Source organism: Bos indicus, chromosome 7, assembly GCF_029378745.1.
Source record: "Bos indicus isolate NIAB-ARS_2022 breed Sahiwal x Tharparkar chromosome 7, NIAB-ARS_B.indTharparkar_mat_pri_1.0, whole genome shotgun sequence".
Lineage (NCBI taxonomy): Eukaryota > Metazoa > Chordata > Mammalia > Artiodactyla > Bovidae > Bos > Bos indicus.
In genome coordinates this window covers 13,005,476-13,030,003 of record NC_091766.1, presented here as the reverse complement: position 1 = coordinate 13,030,003, position 24,528 = coordinate 13,005,476, and the positions used below count along the sequence as shown (strand labels likewise).

The 24,528-nt window shown below is 46.3% G+C and overlaps 1 protein-coding gene across 10 annotated transcripts in view; it reads left to right on the top strand.

Annotated features, from left to right (window-relative positions):
• Positions 1-24,528, top strand: part of MUC16 (mucin 16, cell surface associated) — a 118,725-nt gene that overhangs the window by 23,281 nt on the left and 70,916 nt on the right. For 8 of the 10 annotated variants that reach the window (XR_011567512.1, XR_011567513.1, XM_070792754.1 and 5 more), the window contains 4 exons: positions 3,671-3,781; positions 5,181-12,248; positions 14,201-14,305; positions 17,708-24,517. Coding sequence is in view for 8 of the 10 variants with exons in the window: in XM_070792754.1 (XP_070648855.1) it covers positions 3,671-3,781; positions 5,181-12,248; positions 14,201-14,305; positions 17,708-24,517 (14,094 nt within the window). In the remaining 2 variants the exon portion in view is untranslated. Of the gene's footprint in view, positions 1-989; positions 2,830-3,670; positions 3,782-5,180; positions 12,249-14,200; positions 14,306-17,707; positions 24,518-24,528 lie in introns of those variants that run through there. The other 2 variants (XM_070792758.1, XM_070792760.1) reach the window with 2 other exon arrangements.

Sequence of the window (24,528 nt, the reverse complement as noted above, 5' to 3'; positions counted from 1 at the left end):
CATACTGAACATGTATGCCCTTTTAAGCACATGCCCCACCAGCCTTCAAGACTCTGCAACCAGCTTTGTTATGATCACCAAAGTAACCCCAGGTTGGGCCTTTCCTGGCAGTCCAGTGGTTAAGACTCCACGCTTCCATTGCAAGGGTCATGGGTTTGATTCCTGGTCAGGAAATTAAGGTCCCACATGCTGAGCAGTGTGGCCTAAAAAAAAAAAAAAGTAATCAAAGGTTCAGTGACAGATAAATTTGAACTCAGAACCATGATATGGGTCAGCTCCATAGTCATTCCTTCCATTGCCCTGAGTAAAAAGACAATGACAGCTAAATAGCAGCTATAATACATAGACCTGTGGGTGATGCTTATTCCTCTGCTAGCCCAAGGTCAGAACAGACAGCCGGAAGTGACCTGACACTGAGGGTCTCCTCTGTAGATACAGACATAGCTATTACCACCTCCAGAGCCTACATTATTTCAGCCTTGGATTTCTGGTAGACCAGAAGACTCAACCACTATCAGCTTTATCAGTATTGCAAGAGACTGCTGGCTACCTTCTCTTCAGTGGGGCCAAAGTCTGAGTCCATCACAGGACAGGAGATCATTGAAACTACATCTCCACCTGGGGCCCTTTCTGTGACATCATTTCCTGCACAGCTAACAATCGAGGGTGGGGACCTCACTCAGAAGGTCATCACCTCCAGCCCCAAGGGAGTGAGGTCAGTTTCACCTTTAATACCTACCCTACAGAGGAGGCTTCAAAACCCCACCCAGCACCCAAGCACCAGGGACTTCTCCATGGACTTCCACAGGCACAGCTGGCCACTTATATGATTTTCCTGAAGTCAATAATACAGGAAGAACATCATCGTCCTTAGCAACGGCCACAGCAACAGGATCTACCCATCATTCTTCAATTTTCACTGGAATGATTCTGGGAGCTCTATAGTCCCCTTGTTCAGATAAAAATCACTGACCTCAGCACAAGCCTTAAGTCCAAAGAACATAAGCACATCTGCTCCCACTGCAATTTTTCCTGATGACCAGGAAGTGAGCACTCTGAGATTTCAGGTACAAACTCAACTCCCCAAGGATCTGATATAACAGCCCTCCCTGTTTTCATTACTTCTCTTGAGCTGCCAAACACACAGACTGACATAATGGCTCCCCTCCAGCCTTTATGCCTGATGTCTCCATTTTGGATTTGGCCCCTAGAAGATCTGTGTCTTCAGCGTCTATAATAGGTTCAGTTCATGTTGGAACCACAAGATCTCAAGGAGTCACCTCAGGGTCCAGTGATAACTCATCTGTCTCATTGCTGCCATTCCCTCCAAGGACCATGACAGATGGGGTCACGTTGCCACAGTCAGTCAGTAGCACTGAAGTGTCCATCACCGGAGAGCTTGTGCTCACCAGTGGAGAGCCAGAGCAGAGCTCCGTGCTTTCTCCCATCATGACTTCTATATCTTCGAGACAGAAGTCCACAGTTTCAATGACTCTTCCTGGAGAGATCACATCTCCAGTGAGAACCCAAACCCTCAATTCAAGTGCCCAGGGACAGAGCCTAGGGGCTCCTATATTGGAGATGACAGATCCATCCATCTCTAGAAGTGAAGTACAGACATCTTTGACCACACAACTGACCACAGAAATAGCACCAGTCTCTTCCATCTCCCTGGAGACAATCAAGGAGTTCTCTCACTTTTCTGGACCACTGAAGACCACAGAGCTTGTGGGCACAAGCATGGAATCTGGGATCAAGAAATCTCCAATTCTAATCAGTAGTTCACCGGATAGACTGGCCATTTCCAAGACCACCCCAGACACAGAGGTGAATCATTTGACAGAAGCGGCAGTGACCACTCATCAGGCTATCAGTTCTGGTTCTGAGCCATGTTCCTCTGCCCTTGCACACTCAGGGTCTCACAAGACCATTTCTTCAGTGGTTACGACGTCCACTGTGGAGACCACCAACCTGTCTCAGACTTTTCCCACTTATCCTGTGTCTACCGGGACTCAGGAAGAACCTGTTTCCACTGAAACCTCTGGGCCAATGGAGACCTGCTCAGCCATAGAGAGAAGCACAATCCCTTCTCAGGTGGATGGTGCTGCTGCTACTGATGTCACCAGGACTGAGTTCACATCTCGGGACAGAATGTGTAGCCCAGACCCTGCTCAGTCCTTGGGGATATCCAATATCTTCAAAGGAACCAATGTCAACAGTTCTACCTCCTCTTCCAACAGTTTTACAATGGAATCTTTACATATTACCTTTACAACATCAACGGGTCCCACTAGGATGAAGCCTGGGGATGCAGTTGTTCTGGACAAAACAATCACAGATTTCTGGGAAGGGATACCCTTGGATATGACTAAGATGACTGCTCCTGTGAGCAGAGGTCCAGGGACACTATCATGAAAAGCTTTTTCTCTAAAGAAGAAACCAAATTTCTCTTTTCCCCAGTCTCTTTTCCCAGCTTCATCTTACCTTCCTCCAGTTCCTCTGAAGCACGGGAACCCACAGTCCTCATGTCACTTCCTCCTGCTTCAGAGCTGACACCAGTCACATTATCCACAAACATTCAGTCTCAGAAAACCAACACTTTCCCAGGTACTGGATCCCCAAAAGATTCCTGCTGGGCCCTGAGCACTGCTACAGGAGAGGACAGGACCCCTGGGATGACCACTGTGGACATCACCACTTCAGCGGCTAAGGATGAACCACCAAAGGTCCCCATATCTGGCATAGCTGAGACTACACTTACCAAGGAGAGCTCCTCTGGTGCAGAGTTCAGATCTGCTCCAGTCCTTGACAATTTCACCCCATTTACAAGTAAGAACCCTCAATTCCTTTGCATTGGAATTCTAAGCTTTTGTGGATGTGACTGAATGGGAGAAGATGGCTGTCAGGGATCTCCTTTAATACCTCCTAGGCAGAATCTACCTTAAAAAATTTTTTATGTATTTAGCTGTGTTGGGTCTTAGTAGCAGCATGTGGGATCTTCATTGAGGCATGCGGGATTTTTCATTTCTGTGCACAGACTTGCTATCAAATACCATATAATATCACTTATATGTGGAATCTAAAATACAACACAAATGAGCATACCTATGAAACAGACTTAAAGACATAGAGAACAGACTGTGGTTGCCAAGTGGGCCAGGGGTGGGGAGGGAAGGATTGAGAGTTTGGGATTAGCAGATACAAACTACTATACATAGGATGGATAAACAACACGGTCCTACTGTACAGCACAGGAAACGATATTCAATACCCTGTGATAAAGCATAATGGAAAAGAATGTGAAAAGGAATATATAATATGTATAACTGAATAACTTTGCTGTATAACAGAAATTAATACAACATTGTAAATCAAACATACGTCAATAATTTTTTTTTTAAAGGAAAAAATAATCTTTTTTTGTCAGAAAATTATTTTATTGAAACCAATCAAATGAGAAGTCCCCACAATTAACAAAAAGCTTTTCATCCCTTATGACCATCTTGAGGGTTTGATTTAATATAAGATTTAATGTAAAAGAGACAGTTATTCTTTAAATCCCTTCTGAGAGATAAATGAAGGCATTGCTAATCCAGTTACTAGTGAGAATGGTCCTCACAGATCCATATTCTTAGGCAATCAAAGGTGACACCTCTGTCTTCTACTTCAGGGCCAAATGAGTCTGTGGCCACTATCACCAGGGAGCCAAGTCAAGGAGAACATGGAGGTGTCGCTCGGCCAACCAGTAATCCTGCATCTCTTATGACTACGATCAGTGTGGGTAAGTAGGAGCACCATCTCTACCTCTCTTTTTTATAATTTTATTTATTTATTTTTGGATGTGCTGGGTCTTTGTTGACACATGGGCTTTTCTGGAGTTGTGGCGAGCAGGAGCTACTCTCTACTTGCGATACATGGGCTTCTCACTGAGGTGGCTTCTCCTGTTGCAGAGCATGGGCTCTGGAGTATGAGGGCTTCAGTAGTTGTGGCTCACAGGCTTAGTTACTCCAAGGAGTGTGGGATCTTCCCAGACCAGGGATTGAACCCATGTCTCTTGCCCTGGCAGATGGATTATTATCCACTGAGCCACCAGGGAAGCCCATCATCTCTATTTCCTTCAAGGCTATCCCATGTCTGTCCTTTCCCCTCATCTCTGGGGTCAAAAGTTGCATTGTTTAAGGAAGTAAAATGACAAGGCTTGAAATTGATTTCTTTGACTTTTTGCCCCTCTGAGGATGTTGATTGTTTTTTTCCTAGAGATTGTATTCATGGAACACGTTTATTGCTTCACCTTAGTTATTTGTATTGTTCTTAATAATAGCCAATCAATTCAGCAACAGAAAATGTCACAGGGCCAGTTCTCTGCCCACTTTGTTTCTAAATCAGAGATCATTGCTGGAATCTTGTGTTGATAGGGAGGATACAGACAGACTTAAGGTAATATAGGTTTCTTTTGTTGCAGTAGAAGAAGGGATCATGGTCCTTGGCCATGCCACCATAGTGAGAATAATATGAAAAAGTAGTCCCCAGAAAGAGTGCTCTTAGAAGATTGAGCTTCTCACCCCTGTGGCAGTTACATGTCCTTCTCCTCAAGGATGGGAAAAGGGTTCAGGGAGACAGATGAATTTGAAAGAGGTTGAAGGTAAAGAAAAAGAATTCTGTCGCCTTTCTAGTCTCTTGCTTCTCAAATAGAAATCCTTACATGGCCTTTCAGTGAACTAAGATTTAGGACATCTAGAGGAGGCTGCAAGTTGTAGGTTGAAAGTGGTTCAACAAGAGCAGGCACCAAGGAGGAAAGTAAAAACAGAGTAGGGAAAGTCTCTAGCATGGGCAGAGTCCAGATTCATCACGCCCTTCCTTGTACAGAGTCTTTCTTTTTAGGGTATGCAGTACACTGGGTTCCAGGTAACAATTTCTTCTGAGCAAACAACATGAGTCAAAGCCCTCACCCCACTCACCCTAATCCCAACCCACTCTGATCCAACTTTGGGATGGTCAGTATGTTCCCTGGTGTCCAGACTCTGGAAGTGTGGTAGGAAAGGGTAAATATTTTCTTTTCTGGAGAAGAAGGAAATATTTTGAATTGAAATCACAGGAAGGAACAAATTATATTGTCAACCAGGAGGACACCCTTTCTGTATCGCTTGCATATCACCTACCAACTCGCTTTCTAATCACAGGTATGTCCACAAGAAGCCCAGAAATGGCTACAGCCTTGAAAATCATAAGCTCCCAGGAGCCTAGCATCAGCCCAGAGACCAGGTATACTCTGGAAAATTCTCAGAAGACTTCAACAGCAGCTCTCCCTATGGTGAGCACTGTGGAACCAGGTACCCTTCAGTCCATGGCCACAGGGAGTGGCCGCATCAGCCTCCTGCACTCACCCTCAGGATTCATGACAGCAGCCAAGTCACCAGCAAGAGGAACAACTACAGAATGGGTCTCAGGCTCCCCATCTGAGGACTGGACCAACACTCACCTTGGGACTCCAGAAGGGACCAAGAAGTCACCAGGCACAGTGTCCTCTATCCCCCTAGGGTCAGCTCCTAAAGTCACCACAGGGACTAGTCCACAAAGCAGCCCAACTCAGATTCCAAGGACAACTGGAATGAGGTCAGAGCAGACAGCTGGGAGGGACCTCACTCTTGGTGGATCTCCTGGGACCACAGACATGTTGCCTAAAACCTCCATAGAACCAACCATATTGGCAACTCTGACCTCTGAAAACCAAGCCATGACCAGCCTCACTAATGCCTCAGAAGGAAAAACAACCTCTTCACCATCTGTCACATTCCCCTCAATGGGGTCTAAGATGCTGGCGGCCATTACAAGTGTAGTGACCAGTGATGTTGCCTCTGATCTTGGGCAACTATCACAGACCTCATCTCCTGCAGCAGTGAGCACCACGGATGTAACCACAGCCCTCACTCCAAGTATCACCACCATGGAAACCAACTCGGTCCTGACTACCAAGCCTAAGCCAAAGGAGAGTGTGGGCACCATGGACAGCACCTTGGCCACAGAGACCAGCACATCTGCTCTTGAGTACCCACTCATGTGGCCATCCACAGCTTCACCAGCCTCAACGTTTGGTCCCTGGACCATCCCAAACATGACTTCAAGCTTGGAAGCCACAAGTTCTCCTACAGCAATTTCTGCAATGGGTAAAACTTCATCCTTAGCATCAAGCACTGAGTCAGGCTCTGAGGCTACCCTCCATGACCTTGTGACTGTCGTCAGAACCAGCCTAATCATCCCATCCTCCTATGCTTCAGCTGAAAAGACAGAGGCCAGCACAAGTGTAAGAACATCTAGTCCTTTAGATGAAACTGCATCTGTGCCCATCTCAACTTCTGTTGTTGAGAGGATGAGCACCTCATTTGCTGACATTTTAAGCACCAGTTGGACTCCCAGTAGAAGACAAATGGAAGCCATGCATGTCTCAATGGCTTCCATGGACCATCCAGATACAAAGATTAGCCCCAAGGTCCTCCCATCCACTCCTCTGCCTGATTCTCTGTCCACTCATGACTGGGTCACCAGGAGTTCTGTGTCATCAGCCATAACCACTACCTCAGCTCATCAAGGGGTCACAACTCCTTCCAAACTCCCTTTGGAGAACATGATCAGCACAACTACCTCTCAGCCAGAAACCTCCACAGGGGACATTACAAGTAGGATCATTCTTGCTACAATAGTAAGTAGCCCTAAAGTCACTTTATTGAGGAGGCCAGATCTTGCTAGCAAGGAAGCAGAGAAGAGTTCTACCCAGCTTTCCACCACAGCTGCCGCAGATCCAGGACATTTGTCTATGCCGGAAGGGAACAATACCTTCTCTCCTGTACCCGCAACCTCAGTTCTTACCTCTGACTTGGGAAAAACCACAGAAGTTTTGGGCACAAGCTTGGAACCTGTGACCAGTACACTTGAAAGTGTGAACAACATCTCACAGGAGATACAAACCTCTTCAGAAGCCACCAGTGATACAGAAACAACTCATTCTTCAAGAATCACAGCAGTAACTGATACGGGGATCACTAGTTCAGCCAACACAGAGCCACCCAAAGCCACATCTGCAGTGGTTATCTCTTCTACCATAAGAGACACCAATGTCTCCACATCAACTCCAGACTCTTCCAAAACTGCACAGATTGAGACAGAGCCAACATCCTCCTTGACCGCTGGACTGAGGGATACCAGCACCCATCAGGAGGAAAGCTTAAGTAGAGATCCTTCCAAAAACACAGCAGTAACCAATATGAGGACCACCGATGATGAACACAAATCACGTTCCTTTGTCTCAACTGACTCAGAACCATCCAAAACTGTACTTCCAATGAATACAGCCATCACCATAGGGAAAACCACTGTTTCCATCCCAATGTCTAGCTTCTCTGAGACTCCAAGAATTGAAGCTGAGACAAGTTCCTCCTTGATGTTTGAAATGAGGGAAACCAGCACCTCCAAGGAAACCAGATCATCCACAGAGAAAACGACTATCCTTCCTGATATGAACACTAGTTCTGTTACTGAGGTGACAAAGATGGAAGACAGCACAGGTGCTGAAAAGATGTTTTGGACAAGCCCTGCCTCTGTGGAAGAGACCAGCTCTCCATCTTCCCCAGTGACTTTATCTGCCGTGACATCACCCTCCACTGAGTCTCCCACATTACCAGGGAGGAGCCCCTCCTCTCCTTCCCCTGTGACTTCACGTTTCACCCATGGTGTGGTGAAGACCACAGACATTTTGGGTACTGGCTTGGGACCTGGGACCAGTCCAACTTCAATTCAGATCAGCTCCACCACTGAGATACTGTTCACCTCTGGAGTCTCCACAACTACAGAGGCGATTCAGCCTTCCAAAAACACAGCTGAGACCCATGGGGTCAACACAAGTTCTGGACATGAAGCTCATTCCTCTACCCCAGCTGACTCACAGCCATCCAATGTCACGTCTCCAGTTGTTACTCTTTCCACCTCTAGAGAGACCACTGTTTCCACATCGGTTACTCACTCAACTGAAACAATGATGATTGAGACAGACTCTACATCCTCTCTGAGCCCTGAACTTAGAGAGACAAGCGCCATCCCACAGAACAGTTCAACCACAGAGAAAATCATTCTTCTTTCCAAAGTGCCCACTGATACAACTACTGAGCTCTCTAAGACACAACCCATCTCCTCCACCAGCACATCCAGCCCTGGCCCCACTCAGTCCAGCCTGTCACCAGACACTCCTAAAGGCATCATCACCAGCCTCTCTACCTCCCCTCTGACCACTGAATCTGCAGAAATGACCATCACCAGCCAGACAGGTCTCCCTGAGGCTACATCACAGGGCACACTTACCTTGAACACAGTGACCAAAGCTTCTGGGGCAGGGACTCACCCAGCTGTGACTCAGAGCTTTACACATTCAGAGATGAGCACTCTCATGAACAGGGGTCCCCAGGATGTGTCTTGGACAAGCCCTGCCTCTGTGGAAGAAACCAGCTCTCCATCTTCCCCAGTGACTTTATCTGCCATGACATCACCCTCCCCTGAGTCTCCCACATTACCAGGGAGGAGCCCCTCCTCTCCTCCCCCTGTGACTTCACTTCTTACACATGGTCTGGTGAAGACCACAGACACATTGGGTACTGGCTTGGCATCTGTGACCAGTTCACCTTCAATTGAGATCAGCTCCACCACTGAGACACTGTCCACCTCTGGAGTCTCCACAACTACAGAGGCAATTCAGCCTCCTAAAAGCACAGCCAGGACTCATGGGGTCAACACAAGTTCTGGACATGAAGCTCATTCCTCTACCCCAGCTGACTCAGAGCCATCCAATGTCACATCTCAAATTATTACTCCTTCCAGCTCTAGAGAGAACCCTGTTTCCACACCAGTGCCTCGCTCTACTGAAACTACAATGATTGAGACAGACTCCACATCCTCTCTGAGCCCTGAACTTAGAGAGACCAGCACCATCCAGCAGAACAGTTCAACCACAGAGAAAATCACTCTTCTTTCCAAAGTGCCCACTGATATGACTACTGAGCTCTCTAAGACACAACCCATTTCCTCCACCAGCATCTCCAGCCCTGGCCTCACTCAATCTACAGTGTCCCCAGACACTCCTAAAGGCATCATCACCAGCCTCTCTACCTCCCCTCTGACCACTGAATCTGCAGAAATGACCATCACCAGCCAGACAGGTCCCTCTGAGGCTACATCACAGGGCACACTTACCTTGAACACAGTGACCGAAGCCTCTGGGCCAGGGACTCACCCAGCTGTGACTCAGAGCTTTACACATTCAGAGATGAGCACTCTCATGAGCAGGGGTCCCCAGGATGTGTCTTGGACAAGCCCTGCCTCTGTAGAAGAAACCAGCTCTCCATCTTCCCCAGTGACTTTATCTGCCATGACATCACCCTCCCCTGAGTCTCCCACATTACCAGGGAGGAGCCCCTCCTCTCCTTCCCCTGTGACTTCACTTTTCACCCATGGTCTGGTGAAAGCTACAGATATATTGGGCACTGGCTTGGCATCTGTGACCAGTTCACCTTCAATTGAGATCAGTTCCACCACTGAGACACTGTCCACTTCTGGAATCTCCACAAGTACAGAGATGATTCAGCCTTCAGAAAACACAGCTGAGACCCATGGAGTCAACACAAGTTCTGGACATGAAGCTCATTCGTCTACCCCAGCTGACTCAGAGCCATCCGATGTCACATCTCAAATTGTTACTCCTTCCAGCTCTAGAGAGAACCCTGTTTCCACACCAGTGCCTCGCTCTACTGAAACTACAATGATTGAGACAGACTCCACATCCTCTCTGAGCCCTGAACTTAGAAAGACCAGCACCATCCAGCAGAACAGTTCAACCACAGAGAAAATCACTCTTCTTTCCAAAGTGCCCACTGATATAACTACTGAGCTCTCTAAGACACAACCCATCTCCTCCACCAGCATCTCCAGCCCTGGCACCATTCAATCCACGGTGTCCCCAGACACTCCTAAAGGCATCATCACCAGCCTCTCCACATCCCCTATGACCACAGAATCTGCAGAAATGACCATCACCAGCCAGACAGGTCTCCCTGAGGCTACATCACAGGGCACACTTACCTTGAACACAGTGACTGAAGCCTCTGGGCCAGGGACTCACCCAGCTGTGACTCAGAGCTTTACACATTCAGAGATGAGCACTCTCATGAGCAGGGGTCCCCAGGATGTGTCTTGGACAAGCCCTGCCTCTGTGGAAGAAACCAGCTCTCCATCTTCCCCAGTGACTTTATCTGCCATAACATCACCCTCCCCTGAGTCTCCCACATTACCAGGGAGGAGCCCCTCCTCTCCTCCCCCTGTGACTTCACTTCTTACCCATGGTCTGGTGAAGACCACAGACACATTGGGCACTGGCTTGAGACCTGTGACCAGTTCACCTTCCATTAACATCAGCTCCACCATTGAGATACTGTCCACTTCTGGAGTCTCCACAAGTACAGAGGTGATTCAGCCTTCCAAAAGCACAGCCAGGACCCATGGGGTCAACACAAGTTCTGGACCTGAAGTTCATTCCTCTACCCCAGCTGACTCAGAGCCATCCGATGTCACGTCTCCATTCATTTCTCTTTCCACCTCTAGAGAGACTGCTGTTTCCACAGCAATGCCTCACTCTACTGAAACTATGACAATTGAGACAGACTCCACATCCTCTCTGAGCCCTGAACTTAGAGAGACCAGCACCATCCAGCAGAACAGTTCAACCACAGAGGAAATCACTCTTCTTTCCAAAGTGCCCACTGATACAACTACTGAGCTCTCTAAGACACAACCCATCTCCTCCAGCAGCACATTCATCCCTGGCCCCACTCAATCCACAGTGTCCCCAGACACCCCTGAAGGCATCATCACCAACCTCTCCACATCCCCTATGACCACAGAATCTGCAGAAATGACCATCACCAGCCAGAGAGGTCTCCCTGAGGCTACATCACAGGGCACACTTACCTTGGACACATCAACCAGCTCTCCATCTTCCTCAGTGCATTCATCTGCCATGATGTCACCCTCCCCTCAGTTCTCCATAGTACCAGGGAAGAGCCCCTCCTCTCCCACCCCTGCGACCTCACTTCTCACCAGTGGTCTCATGAATACCACAGAGAAATTGGATGCCATATTCAAACCAGTGACCACTTCATCTCCACCTTTGAGTAGTCCTACCATGGAGACACTTTCCACTTCTGAATTCTCCACAGATACAGTGAAAATTCTTCCTTCCATGCACACCACAATGACCACTGAGGGTTCCAGCAGTTCTGGCCATGAACTTAGTTCCTCTGGCTCAAATTTCCCTGAGTCCTCCAGGATCACATATCCTGCTTCCTCCAGGGATGGGATCACTCTTTCCACATTAAAGCCTTCCTCCTTTGAGACCACAACATTTGAGACCAAGAAACTTTCCCATCTGACGCCTGGACTGAAGGAGACAAGTATGACCCTGCGTTTTGGCTCCAGCACACTCACGAACACACCTGCATTGGCTCTGTCCACTCATGGTTTGAAGAGTCCCAAGATGGATGTTACCTCTTCTGTGACATCATCAGCACCAGTTCAGTCTCTGTCTACACAGGATACTGACGTTCCAGTGAAAACAGTCACGCGCTTTTATGCTTCTCCCTCCGTAATAGGATCTGCTGGCATAACTCTCCCAGAATCCAGTCTTTCTATGCCTGTATCAGCAAGTACTCATCACCTACACACAGATATGGTGTCTTCAGCTGAGACCATTCTTGCTAACACACTGACATCTCCCGCATCAGAGGCCATGGCTTCCTTTGCCACATCTGGAGTTCCAGGTGCCATCTCAGCTACCTCCTCAGATGGTCCATTTTCTAGGACAGAATCAGACCCCAAGGAGGATACCAAGTCTACCACTGCAAATGGTCTATCTTCTTCAGTTTCAACACCATTCCCCTCTTCAACCTTACATACCACTGATCCTTCAATGAGCTCCCTTTCTCATTGGATTACTTCCTCCCCAGCCACCTCAAGCACAGTAGACACCAACCTTGACACAGAGAGCAGAAGAACGAGTGAATCACCCTTGGTTATGACCAGTACTCTGCAGACTTGGACCCAGCCATACAGGACATCTTTGCCACCCACTATGGACACTAGAATGACAGGGAATGTTGGTTTGGGAACAGTGACAAGTTCTTTTCAAGTTATTCCACACTCAACACAGTCAACAAGTAAGGACCCACAGCTCCTACACTCTCATTATTTGGGGCTTGGCTTCTTTCCTGAGAGGTAAAAAAGGAGTTGGGCTTCCCTGGTGGCTCAGATGGTAAGGAATCTGCCTGCAATGTGGGAGACCCAGGTTCAATTCCTGGGTCAGGAAGATCCCCTGGAGAAGGAAATGGCATTAATCAGGAGTCTGATTGTTTGTTGATGTTTAGTTGCTAAATCACATCTAACTTTTTTGTGACCCCATGGACTGTAGCCCACTAGGCTCCTCTGTCCATGGGATTTCCCAGGCAAGAATACTCAAGTGGGTTGCCATTTTCTTTTCCAAGGGATCTTCCTGACCCAGGGATTGAACCCATGCCTCCTGCATTGGCAGGCGGATTCTTTACCATTGAGCCACCAGGGAAGCCCTAGGAGTCTATTACTGCACCAGAAATTCCTTTAGAAAAACTATATGTTGATCTATTTTCATTTCCAGGCACTGAGATGGGCATTGGGGAAACAAAACTAAGTAAGCAAGCAGTTGAGTAATTAGAGTACCATGATGGATATTCTAACATTACTGCTAATTCTAATGACAGCAATAATAATAACAGCAACAAATGTTTATAGAACACTTCTTCTGTGTCAAATGCTATTCTAGTAAGTTGTTTAATTCCCATTGGAACACCGTTTGAGAAGGAATTATTATAAACTCGGTTTACAAATGAGTTATAGAGATATAGAGAGAGGTTGAGTAATTTGTTCAGAGTCATTAAAGCTGGTAAGTAGTAAGAACTCAGACTGTATAAGCAAAAGCATGGCACTAGGAACCATGCTCTTAACCACTTGGCTAGGCGGGAATGGTCAGAGACGTAGAAGAAGCAGGAGATTCCTAGAAGCCAGAAGGGAGAGTTTTAAGAAGTAATGGTTCTGTCAAATGCTGCAGAAGAGCCAAGTGGAAATAAGGTGAGTTCTTTGACAACATGTGGTCCTCAAAGATTCTAGGAGCATCACTGAGTTTTAGAGGACTGAAACGACAGGTAAAGTAATACATAAATAAAAGGAGAGATTCCCCCTTTAAACTGAGCCTGTTTCTATATTGAGAACAGAATCAGCAAGGGAAAGAAAAAGGAGTGAATGAAAACTGAGGGAAAAAGTATCTGTGGATATGGGAGGACCTTAAGACCTAGGAGGAGAAATACCACATTCAAAAGAACAGCAGATGAGGGAGGGAACTTAGGGGGATTTCATTCCATGGTTAAGTTGAATTCAACCACAGATTTTGTCTGGACACAAATCCAGTGAGGCCCTCCAACTACTCCAGCACTTGTTCACTAGGCAATATGTACAGGAGGGTGATTTACTTCTCAAACTAGCTTTAACAATTCACAACCAAATTCAACACACTGAATGGGATTGATGCATCCTTAAAGCATTACTTGGTAGTTGAGTCATGGGTGTTCAGAAAGCAAGTGATGAATAGAATGGTAAAAAGGTAGAACTATGGTTGGGTGGGAGGAAGGAAGAAAGGGAGAATGAAGAGAGAGACGACTGAAGAAAAGATGGGTGTATAGAAGGAAGGGTGAATATATAGTGGGAAGGATGAAAATAAGGAAGATGGGTGGAAGGAAGGATCAAAGGAAATGAAGATTGAAGAAATAGGGATGAAAAGTTGCAAAGAAAGAAGAGAGAAATATGAAAAGAAAGATGCATGGTAGGAGGAAAGGATAAAAGGATGAATGGATGAAAGAATAAATGGGTAGATATAGGGGTAGATGGATGGTTGAGTCTCTGGGTGAATGGATGGATCTATGAATGGGTGTGGCCACTCAAGACATATAGCCCTGGTTCCAGTCCATACAGACGGTTGAGAAGAATTGAGTTGTGTAGTCAAATTAAGTGGATCCATTTAGATCATGTTCTCCTTCTGGAAGAGATGAGTTACCTTAGGTTTCTTCCCTACCTTCTCCTACAGGCACTGATGACATTGTGAAGCATATCACAAAGATACCCAATAAAGCAGCCCATGGAGGCACCACCATCCATATTCCCCAGGCATCCGCATCTGCTAGTCTTACAGGTAGGTTCAACACTTTATTTCCCAATAATATGACTTATGCTTTTATTTCTTGCTTGAGAAGGATGAAATGTTTCTTTTTTAAAAAATTAAATTTTTTCTTTCTGTATGTCTTCTTTGGAGAAATGTCTATTTAGTTCTTTGGCCCATTTTTTGATTGGGTCATTTATTTTTCTGGAGTTGAGCTGTAGGAGTTGCTTGTATATTTTTGAGATTAGTTGTTTGTCTGTTGCTTCATTTGCTATTATTTTCTCCCATTCAAAGGCTGCCTTTTCACCTTGCTAATAGTTTCCTTTGTTGTGCAGAAGCTTTTAAGTTTAATTAGGTCCCATTTGTTTATTTTTGCTTTTATTTCCAATATTCTGGGAGGTGGGTCATAGAGGATCCTGCTGTGATGTATGTCGGAGAGTGTTTTGCCTATGTTCTCCTCTAGGAGTTTTATAGTTTCTGGTCTTACATTTAGATCTTTAATCCATTTTGAGTTTATTTTTGTGTAAGGTGTTAGAAAGTGTTCTAGTTTCATTCTTTTACAAGTGGTTGACCAGTTTTCCCAGCACCACTTGTTAAAGAGATTGTCTTTAATCTATTGTATATTCTTGCCTCCTTTCTTTTAGTCATTTATTTTTGGCTGTGTTGGGTCTTTGTTACTGTGCACGCTTTTCTCTAGTTGCAGAGAGCAGGGGATACTCTCTAGTTGTGGTTCTCGGGCTTCTCATTGCAGTGGCTTCTCTTATAATGGAGTACTGGCTTTAGGGCATGCAGGCTTCAGTAGTTGGGGCATAGAGTCTCAGTAGTTGTGGTTCCCGGGCTCTAGAGCACAGGCTCAGTAGTTGTGGCACAAAGGCTTCATTGCTCCGCAGCATGTGGGATCTTCCCAGATCAGGGATGGAACTTGTGTCTCCTGCACTGACAGGTGGACTCTTCACCACTGGGCCACCAGGGAAGCCCTGTTTCTTTGGACAAAGAATTATATGGAGTTGTAATAGGCTTCCCTGTCCCAATTGGATCTTTGTCAAGTAGTTACCAGGTAGATGCTACTTTTCCTTCCCTCCTAACATGGCTGAGTGAGTTTAGTTCAAGGTTGAATGTGTCAACTTCACATATTCACTTAATTCTAACAATGCCTATTATTAATTTACTGTGTGTTCGAGACTGTGACATAAACTAAGGATACATAGATGAAAATATTTTGGCATTGCATCCGTGGAGCTCTCTCAGTCCAGTAGAGGAGACAGCAAAGGAACAAAATAATGATGATATAACTTTTTACAACTTTTATTGGAGAATAGTTGGTTTACAATGTTGTGTTAGCTTCATACAGCAAAGTGAATGTTTCATGTATCATATACATATATCCACTCTTTAAAAAACTATTTATTTATCTGTGTTGGGTCTTAGTTGCAGCATGCTAACTCTTAGTTGTGGCATTTGGGATCTAGTTCCTGACTAGGGATCAAACCCAGGTCCTCTGCATTGGGAGCATGGAATCTTAGCCATTGGACCACCAGAGAAGTCCCTATCCACTCTTTTTCAGATTCTTTTTCCATATAGGCAATTATATAGTATGGACTAGAATGCCCTCTGCTATACAATAAGTCCTCATTAGGAGTATTTTGGCTGTGCCATGTAGCATGTGGGATCTTAGTTCCCCAAACAGTGATCAAACCTGCATCCCCAGCGTTGGAAGTGCAGCATCTTAACCACAGCTACAGGGCCCAGTCAAAAAAAGAAAAAACAGTGATCTAATTTTCATACCTTTCCTCTCTTCCTTTTTCTGCTTTCACTCATTTTAGATTAGAGATTATTCCAATATGGTCCTGAGTTATTTATACTCTCTGGAATTTGGGCAACATAGCTGCCACCTCTGTCTATATTTAATAAAAAGAGCAATTTGATTTATTTGGCTTACAGAGAGCTCTTTCATCTTATGTGCATGGTTCTTTGTTAAGGAGAGTTTTGCTTCATTATGTTTTTAAATTTTGTTTCTGTTATTTTTCTGATTTCTACCTGAGTGGGGAAAAATAAAAACTTAAGTTGGTTTCCATTTTCAATTTTTCATTGTTCTCTTTTTTATTTTCACACCCTTAATATTTATAATTAACTCAGAAACTGATTTTTTCCCCAGCTGCAGTATTTTATTTATTTTTTTTTATTTATTTTTTAAATTTTATTTTATTTTTAAACTTTACATAATTGTATTAGTTTTGCCAAATATCAAAATGAATCCGCCACAGGTATACATGTGTTCCCCATCCTGAACCCTCCTCCCTCCTCCCTCCCCATACCATCCCTCTGGGTCGTCCCAGTGCACTAGCCCCAAGCATCCAGTATCGTGCATCGAATCTGGACTGGCAACTCGTTTCTTACATGATATTTTACATGTTTCAATGCCATCTCCCAAATCTTCCCACCCTCTCCCTCTCCCACAGAGTCCATAAGACTGTTCTATACATCAGTGTCTCTTTTGCTGTCTCGTACACTGGGTTATTGTTACCATCTTTCTAAATTCCATATATATGCGTTAGTATACTGTATTTATGTTTTTCCTTCTGGCTTACTTCACTCTGTATAATAGGCTCCAGTTTCATCCACCTCATTAGAACTGATTCAAATGTATTCTTTTTAATGGCTGAGTAATACTCCATTGTGTATATGTACCACAGCTTTCTTATCCATTCATCTGCTGATGGACATCTAGGTTGCTTCCATGTCCTGGCTATTATAAACAGTGCTGCGATGAACATTAACTTTACAATATTGTATTAGTTTTGCCAAATATCGAAATGAATCCACCACACGTATACCTGTGTTCCCCATCCTGAACCCTCCTCCCTCCTCCCTCCCCATACCCTCCCTCTGGTCGTCCCAGTGCACCAGCCCCAAGCATCCAGTATCGTGCATCAAACCTGGACTGGCGACTCGTTTCATACATGATATTATACATGTAATACTTTCAAACAAACCCACAACAACATAAAAAAAATTCATGGAGGAGGTGCAGCCCAAGGTGAGTCAGGCAAGGAACATGCATGCTAAGTCGATTCAGTCATGACCGACTCTGCGACCCCATGGACTGAAGCCCACCAGGGTCATCTGTCCAATGGATTCTCCAGGCAAGAATACTGGAGTGGGTTGCCATGCTGTTCTCCAGGGAATCTTCTGGACCCAGGAATCAAACCTGCATCTCTTACATCTCCTGCATTGCCAGCCAGGTTCTTTACCACTAGCACCACCTGGGAAACCCCAGGCAAGGTGAGGGCATTTTCCCATTCCAGAAGGATCTCAGCACATACCAGGCAGAGACATTTCTCTCCCTTTCCTGACATGGAGGCAAAATAAGCAATTGCCAACCCAGTAAAGAGTAATCATGTTGTCCCAATTTTGTGTCCATCCTACACTTCACAGGATTATCAACAAGAGGGACAGAGAGGACAGAGACCACTGCCACAGCTCTGAAGACCACAGTGACAGTGACTACCAGAGTGTCTACTCCCACTTCAGGAATGCTGCCTCTCCTCAGGACATCAGATAAAAAGGCCAGCACAAGCACAATAGGAACGATCATCACAACCCCAGATAGTCCAAAGATGACAGCCTCTTTGACCACCAGACCTGGAGATGAGACCAGCACCACAGTTCCTATGACAACCCCATCTATTTTCAGTAGAGGACCAAAGACTACACCCTCACTGGTCCCTAGTTCTGGGGCAGAAATGAGCACTGTAGTTCCCATGACAACCTCATCTATTTTCAGTAGAGGACCAGAGACTGCAACCTCACTGGTCCCTAGTTCTGGGGCAGAAACCAGCACTGTAGTTCCCATGACAACCTCATCTATTTTCAGTAGAGGACCAGAGACTGCAACCTCACTGGTCCCTAGTTCTGGGGCAGAGACCAGCACTGTAGTTCCCATGACAACCTCATCTATTTTCAGTAGAGGACCAGAGACTGCAACCTCACTGGTCCCTAGTTCTGGGGCAGAGACCAGCACTGTAGTTCCCATGACAACCTCATCTATTTTCAGTAGAGGACCAGAGACTGCAACCTCACTGGTCACTAGTTCTGGGGCAGAGACCAGCACTGTAGTTCCCATGACAACCTCATCTATTTTCAGTAGAGGACCAGAGACTGCAACCTCACTGGTCCCTAGTTCTGGGGCAGAAACCAGCACTGTAGTTCCCAGTACAACCAGTGCAGCTGTTCCAACTCTGACTGTTTCCTCAGATGAACCAGAGACCACAACCTCATGGGTCACCCATCCTGCAGAGACCAGTCCAACTGTTTCCAGGGCAATCTTGAATGTTTCTCCTAGAGAATCAGACAGCACATCCCCAACAACTACAAGTTCTGGGAAAGAAGTCAGTACAGCTGTTCCAACTCCAACTGTCTCCCCTGAAGTACTGGGGATGGTGACCTCACTGGTTATTAGTCCTGGGACAGAGACCAGCTCAGCTGATCAAACTCTGGCTGTTTCCCCTGGTAAGCCAGAAACAACAGTCTCCTTGATTACCCATCCTGGGACACGGGCCAATTTAAGTGTTCCAACTCCAACTGTCTCCCCTGATGTATCAAGGGTGGAAATCTCACCAACCACCACTTCTGGGGCAAAGAACAGCACAACTTTTCCAACTACGACTGGTTTCCCACATGAACAAAAGACAACAGCCTCATTGGTCACCAATCATGGGACAGAAGCCATTTCCATTTTTTCAACTTTGACTGTCTCCCCTGATGAACAAGATGCAACAGCCTCATGGCTTCATTCCACAGAGACCAGCACACCTGATTCCAAAACAACTCTGAATTTTTCCCCTAGAGAATTAGACACCACATCTTCAGCAACCACCAGTCCAGGGGCAGAAGCCAGTTCAGCCACTCCGGTGATGACTATCTCACCTAGCAAACCAGTGATGGTGACCTCACTGGTTATTAGTTCTGGGACAGACACCAGTACAACCTTTCCAACTTCGACTGGGTTCCTGCATGAATTAGAGTCAACAGTGTCCTTGGTCACCCAGCCTCCAGAGTCTGACCCAACTGTTCCTAAGACAATGCCTATTTCCCATAATGAATCAGATACCATGCTCTCAGTGGTCACCAGTCTTGGAGCAAAAGTCAGTTCTGTCCCAACTACAACTGTCTCACCTGGCATATCAGGAATGGTGACCTCACCAGTTACCAGTTCCACAGCAGAGACTAGTTCAACTTCTCCAACTCTGACTGGTTCCCTACATGAACCAAAGACCACAGCCTCATGGGTCACTCATTCTGAGACAAAAGTCAGTTCAACTGTTCCAACTATGACTGTTTTCCCTGAGAAGTCAGATACAACAGTCTCTTTGGTTACCCACCCTGAAGAGACCAGCTCAACTGTTCCCAGGAAAACCTCCAGTGTTTCCCATAGTAAATCAAACACCACATTCTCAGTGGCTTCAAGTCCTGGGGAAGAATTCAGTTCAGCTGTCCCAGCTACAACTGTCTCACCTGCTGTATCAGGGATAGTGACTTCACAGGTTACCAATTCTGTGGCACAGACCAGTACAACTTTTACAACTGTGACTGATTCTATGTACAAATCAGAGACAACAGCATCAGGGGTCACCCATACTGAGAAAGATGCAAGTTCAGCAATTCCAACTATGACTATTCTCCCTGGGAAGCCAGATACAACAGTCTCACTGGTTACCCATCTTGAAGAGACCAGCCGAAGTATTCCCAGGACAACCCCCAATGTTTCCCAGAGTGAATTTGACACCACACCTTCAATAGCCACTAGTCCTGGGGCAGAAGGCAGTTCAGCTGTCCCAGCTATGACTATCTCACCTGGTGTACCAGAGATGATGACCTCACTGATTACCAGTTCTGTTGCAGAGGCTAGTACAACTATTCCAACTCTGACTGATTCCACACACAAACCAGAGACAACAGCCTCAGGGATCATCCACTCTGGGACTGAAACAAGTCCAGCTGTTCCAACTATGACTGTTTCACCTGGGAAGCCAAATACAACAGTCTCAGTGGCCACCCATCCTGAAGAGACAAGTCCAACTTTACCCAGGACAACCCCCAGTGTTTCCCATACTGAAACAGACACCACATTCTCAACAGCCACCAGTCCTTGGACAGAATCTAGTTCACCAGTCCCAGCTACAACTGTCTCACCTAGTGTATCCAAGTTGGGGACCTCTCTGGTTACTAGTTCTCGGAAAGAAATTAGTACCACTCTTCCAACACTGACTTCTTCTCCAGGTCAAGTGGAAACCACAGCCTCATGGGTGACTCATTCTGAGCCAAAAGCCAGTCCAGCTAGTCCAACTCCACCTGTTTCCACTAGTGTACCACATATAGTGAACCCACAAGCCACCAGTTCTGAGACAAAAACTAGTATGGTTATTCCAGCTCTGACACTTTCTCCCTTTGAGCCAAAGACCACAGCCTCATTGGTCACTCATCCTGAGATGCAGGCCAGTTCAGCTACTTCAGTTGTCTTCTCTACTATGCCAAGGTTGGTGACCTCACTTTTCACAAGTTCTGGGACAGAGACAAGTACAGCTTTTACAATTCCAACTGATTCTTCACATAAACCAGAGACAGCAGCCTCATGGGTCATGCATTCTATGGAGACCAATACTCCTATTTCTAGAACAACTCCAAGTTTTCCTCATAGTAAATCAGACATCACACCCTCAATGGCTACAAGTTCTGAGGCAAAAGCCAGTTCAGCCATTCCAACTACAACTATCTCCCCTAGTGTGCCAGATGTTATGACTTCTCTGATCACTAGTTCTAGAGCAGAGATCAGTACAACTTTTAGAACTATGACTGATTCTACACACAAACCAGAGGCAACAGCCTTAGCAGTCACCCACTCTGGGACAAAAACAAATTCAGCTATTCTAACTATGACTGTTTCCCCTAAGAAGCCAGAAACAACAGTCTCACTGGTCACCCATTCCAAAGATACCAGCCACACTGTTCCGAGGACAACCTCCAATGTTTTCCAGGGTTTATCAGACACCACACCCTCAATGACTACCAGTCCTGCAGCAGAAGTCAGTTCAGCTGTCCCAGCTAAGACTGTCTCACCCAGTATACCAGGAATGGTGACCTCACTGGTTACCATTTCTGAGGCAGAGACCAGTACCACTTTTCCAACTCTGACTGATTCCTTATATGAATCAAAGACCACAACCTCATGGATCACCCATTCTGAGACAAAAGCCAGTTCAGCTGTTCCAACTTTTCCAACTCTGACTGATTTTACTCACAAACCAGAGACAACAGCCTCAGAGGTCACCCATTCTGGGAAAGAAACAAGCTCAGCTATTTCAACTATGACTGTTTCCGCTGGGAAGCCAGATACAACAGTCTCACTGGTTATTCATCATGAAGAGACCAGTCCAACTGTTCCCAGGACAACCTCCAAAGTTTCCCAGAGTAAATCAGACACCACAACTTCAACAGCGACCAGTCCTGGGACAGAAACAAGTTCAGCTGTCCCAGCTACAACTGTCTCACCTGGTGTATCAGGGCTGGTGACTTCTCTGGTTACCAACTCTGTGACAGAGATCAGTACAACTTCTCCACCTCAGACTAATTCCACACTGAAACCAGAGACTACAACCTCAGGGCTCACCCAGACTGAAACAAGTTCAGCTGTTCCAATTCTGATTGTTTCTCCTGGAAGGCCAGATACAACAGTCTCACTTGTCACCCATCCTGAAGAGACCAGCTCAACTGTTCCCAGGACAACCTCCAAAGTTTCCCAGAGTGAATCAGACACCACAACTTCAACAGCCACCAGTCCTGGGACAGAAACCAGTTCAGCTGTCCCAGCTACAACTGTCTCACCTAGTGTATCAGGGCTGGTGACTTCTCTGGTTACCAATTCCGTGACACAGATCAGTACAACTTCTCCACCTCAGACTAATTCCACACTGAAACCAGAGACTACAGCCTCAGGGGTCACCCAGACTGAAACAAGTTCAGCTGTTCCAATTCTGATTGCTTCTCCTGGAAGGCCAGATACAACAGTCTCACTTGTCACCCATCCTGAAGAGACTAGCCTAACTGTTCCCAAGACAACCCTCAGTGTTTCCCATAGTGAATCAAACACAACACCCTCAACAAACACTAGTCCTGAGGCAGAAACCAGTTCAGCTGTTCCAACTATGGCTGTTTCCCATGGGAAGCCAGATACAACAGTCTCACTGGTTATTCATCATGAAGAGACCAGCTCAACTGTTCCCAGGACAACCTCCAAAGTTTCCCAGAGTAAATCAGACACCACAACTTCAACAGCCACCAGTCCTGGGACAGAAACAAGTTCAGCTGTCCCAGCTACAACTGTCTCACCTGGTGTATCAGGGCTGGTGACTTCTCTGGTTACCAATTCTGTGACACAGATCAGTACAACTTTCCCAACTCAGACTTATTCCACACTGAAACCAGAGACTACAGCCTCAGGGGTCACCCAGACTGAAACAAGTTCAGCTGTTCCAATTCTGATTGCTTCTCTTGGAAGGCCAGATACAACAGTCTCAGTTGTCACCCATCCAGAAGAGACCAGCCCAACTGTTCCCAGGACAACCTCCAAAGTTTCCCAGAGTGAATCAGACACCACAACTTCAACAGCGACCAGTCCTGGGACAGAAACAAGTTCAGCTGTCCCAGCTACAACTGTCTCACCTGGTGTATCAGGGCTGGTGACTTCTCTGGTTACCAATTCCGTGACACAGATCAGTACAACTTCTCCACCTCAGACTAATTCCACACTGAAACCAGAGACTACAGCCTCAGGGGTCACCCAGACTGAAACAAGTTCAGCTGTTCCAATTCTGATTGCTTCTCCTGGAAGGCCAGATACAACAGTCTCACTTGTCACCCATCCAGAAGAGACCAGCTCAACTGTTCCCAGGACAACCTCCAAAGTTTCCCAGAGTGAATCAGACACCACAACTTCAACAGCCACCAGTCCTGGGACAGAAACAAGTTCAGCTGTCCCAGCTACAACTGTCTCACCTGGTGTATCAGGGCTGGTGACTTCTCTGGTTACCAATTCCGTGACACAGATCAGTACAACTTCTCCACCTCAGACTAATTCCACACTGAAACCAGAGACTACAGCCTCAGGGGTCACCCAGACTGAAACAAGTTCAGCTGTTCCAATTCTGATTGCTTCTCCTGGAAGGCCAGATACAACAGTCTCACTTGTCACCCATCCTGAAGAGACCAGCCCAACTGTTCTGAAGACAACCCCCAGTATTTCCCATAGTGAATCTGACACCGCACCCTCAACAGCCACCAGACCTAGGACAGAAACCAGTTCAGCTGTCCCAGCTACAACTGTCTCCCCTAGTTTACCATATACAGTGAACTCTGAGACAGACACCACCATGGTTATTCTACCTCTGACTCTTTCTCCTGGTGAACCAGCAACCACAGCCTTATTAGTCACCTCTTCCAGTGCGAAGACAAGCACAAATTCTCCTGCTTCAACTGTTTTTCCTCATTTACCAGAAACCACAGCCTCACCATCCATCTGGCCTGAGTTGGAGACTAGTACAGCTCTTCCATCTCAGACTGTTTCTCTCAGTCCACCAGAAACATTCTCTCTCTTCACCATACCTGTGACCATGACAGCCAGAGTTGATCTAAATCCAACTGTTTCACTTGGTGTTCCTGCAGAAACAGCCTCAGTCTCCACTGAGGAGACAGAACTCAGCACAGCTATTAGAGTGTCAGCTATTTCCCATGGTTTACCAGAGACCACAGGTTTACTGGCCACCAGTCCTGAAGCCAAGGCCAGTACAAGTCTCCCTGCTCTGACTCTTTCCCCTGGTGGTCTTGGGCCTTCCAGGACCCCTGCAACAACCGTTGAACTTTATACTGTAACTTCTGGGAACACAGAAACCTCACCACCTGCAACCTCAGTTGAACTCTCAGAATTTCCCAAAAATGTGGCAGGGGACACTGTGACCTTGAGACCATCAGAGACCACAATGCAACCAAAAACCAGTCATGTGGAAGAATTAAGTACAACCACTATCCTGAAAACCACCACTGTTGAGACCACTCATTTAGCTGCCACAGGTTCAGGCCCCACTGTGGCCGAGACCACAACCACCTTCAACACACTGGCTGGAAGTCCTTTTGCCCATGTGACCACACCTGGAACATCCACCTTGGCCTCTGTGACTGTGACTTCAGGAACAAGTAAGAATAAT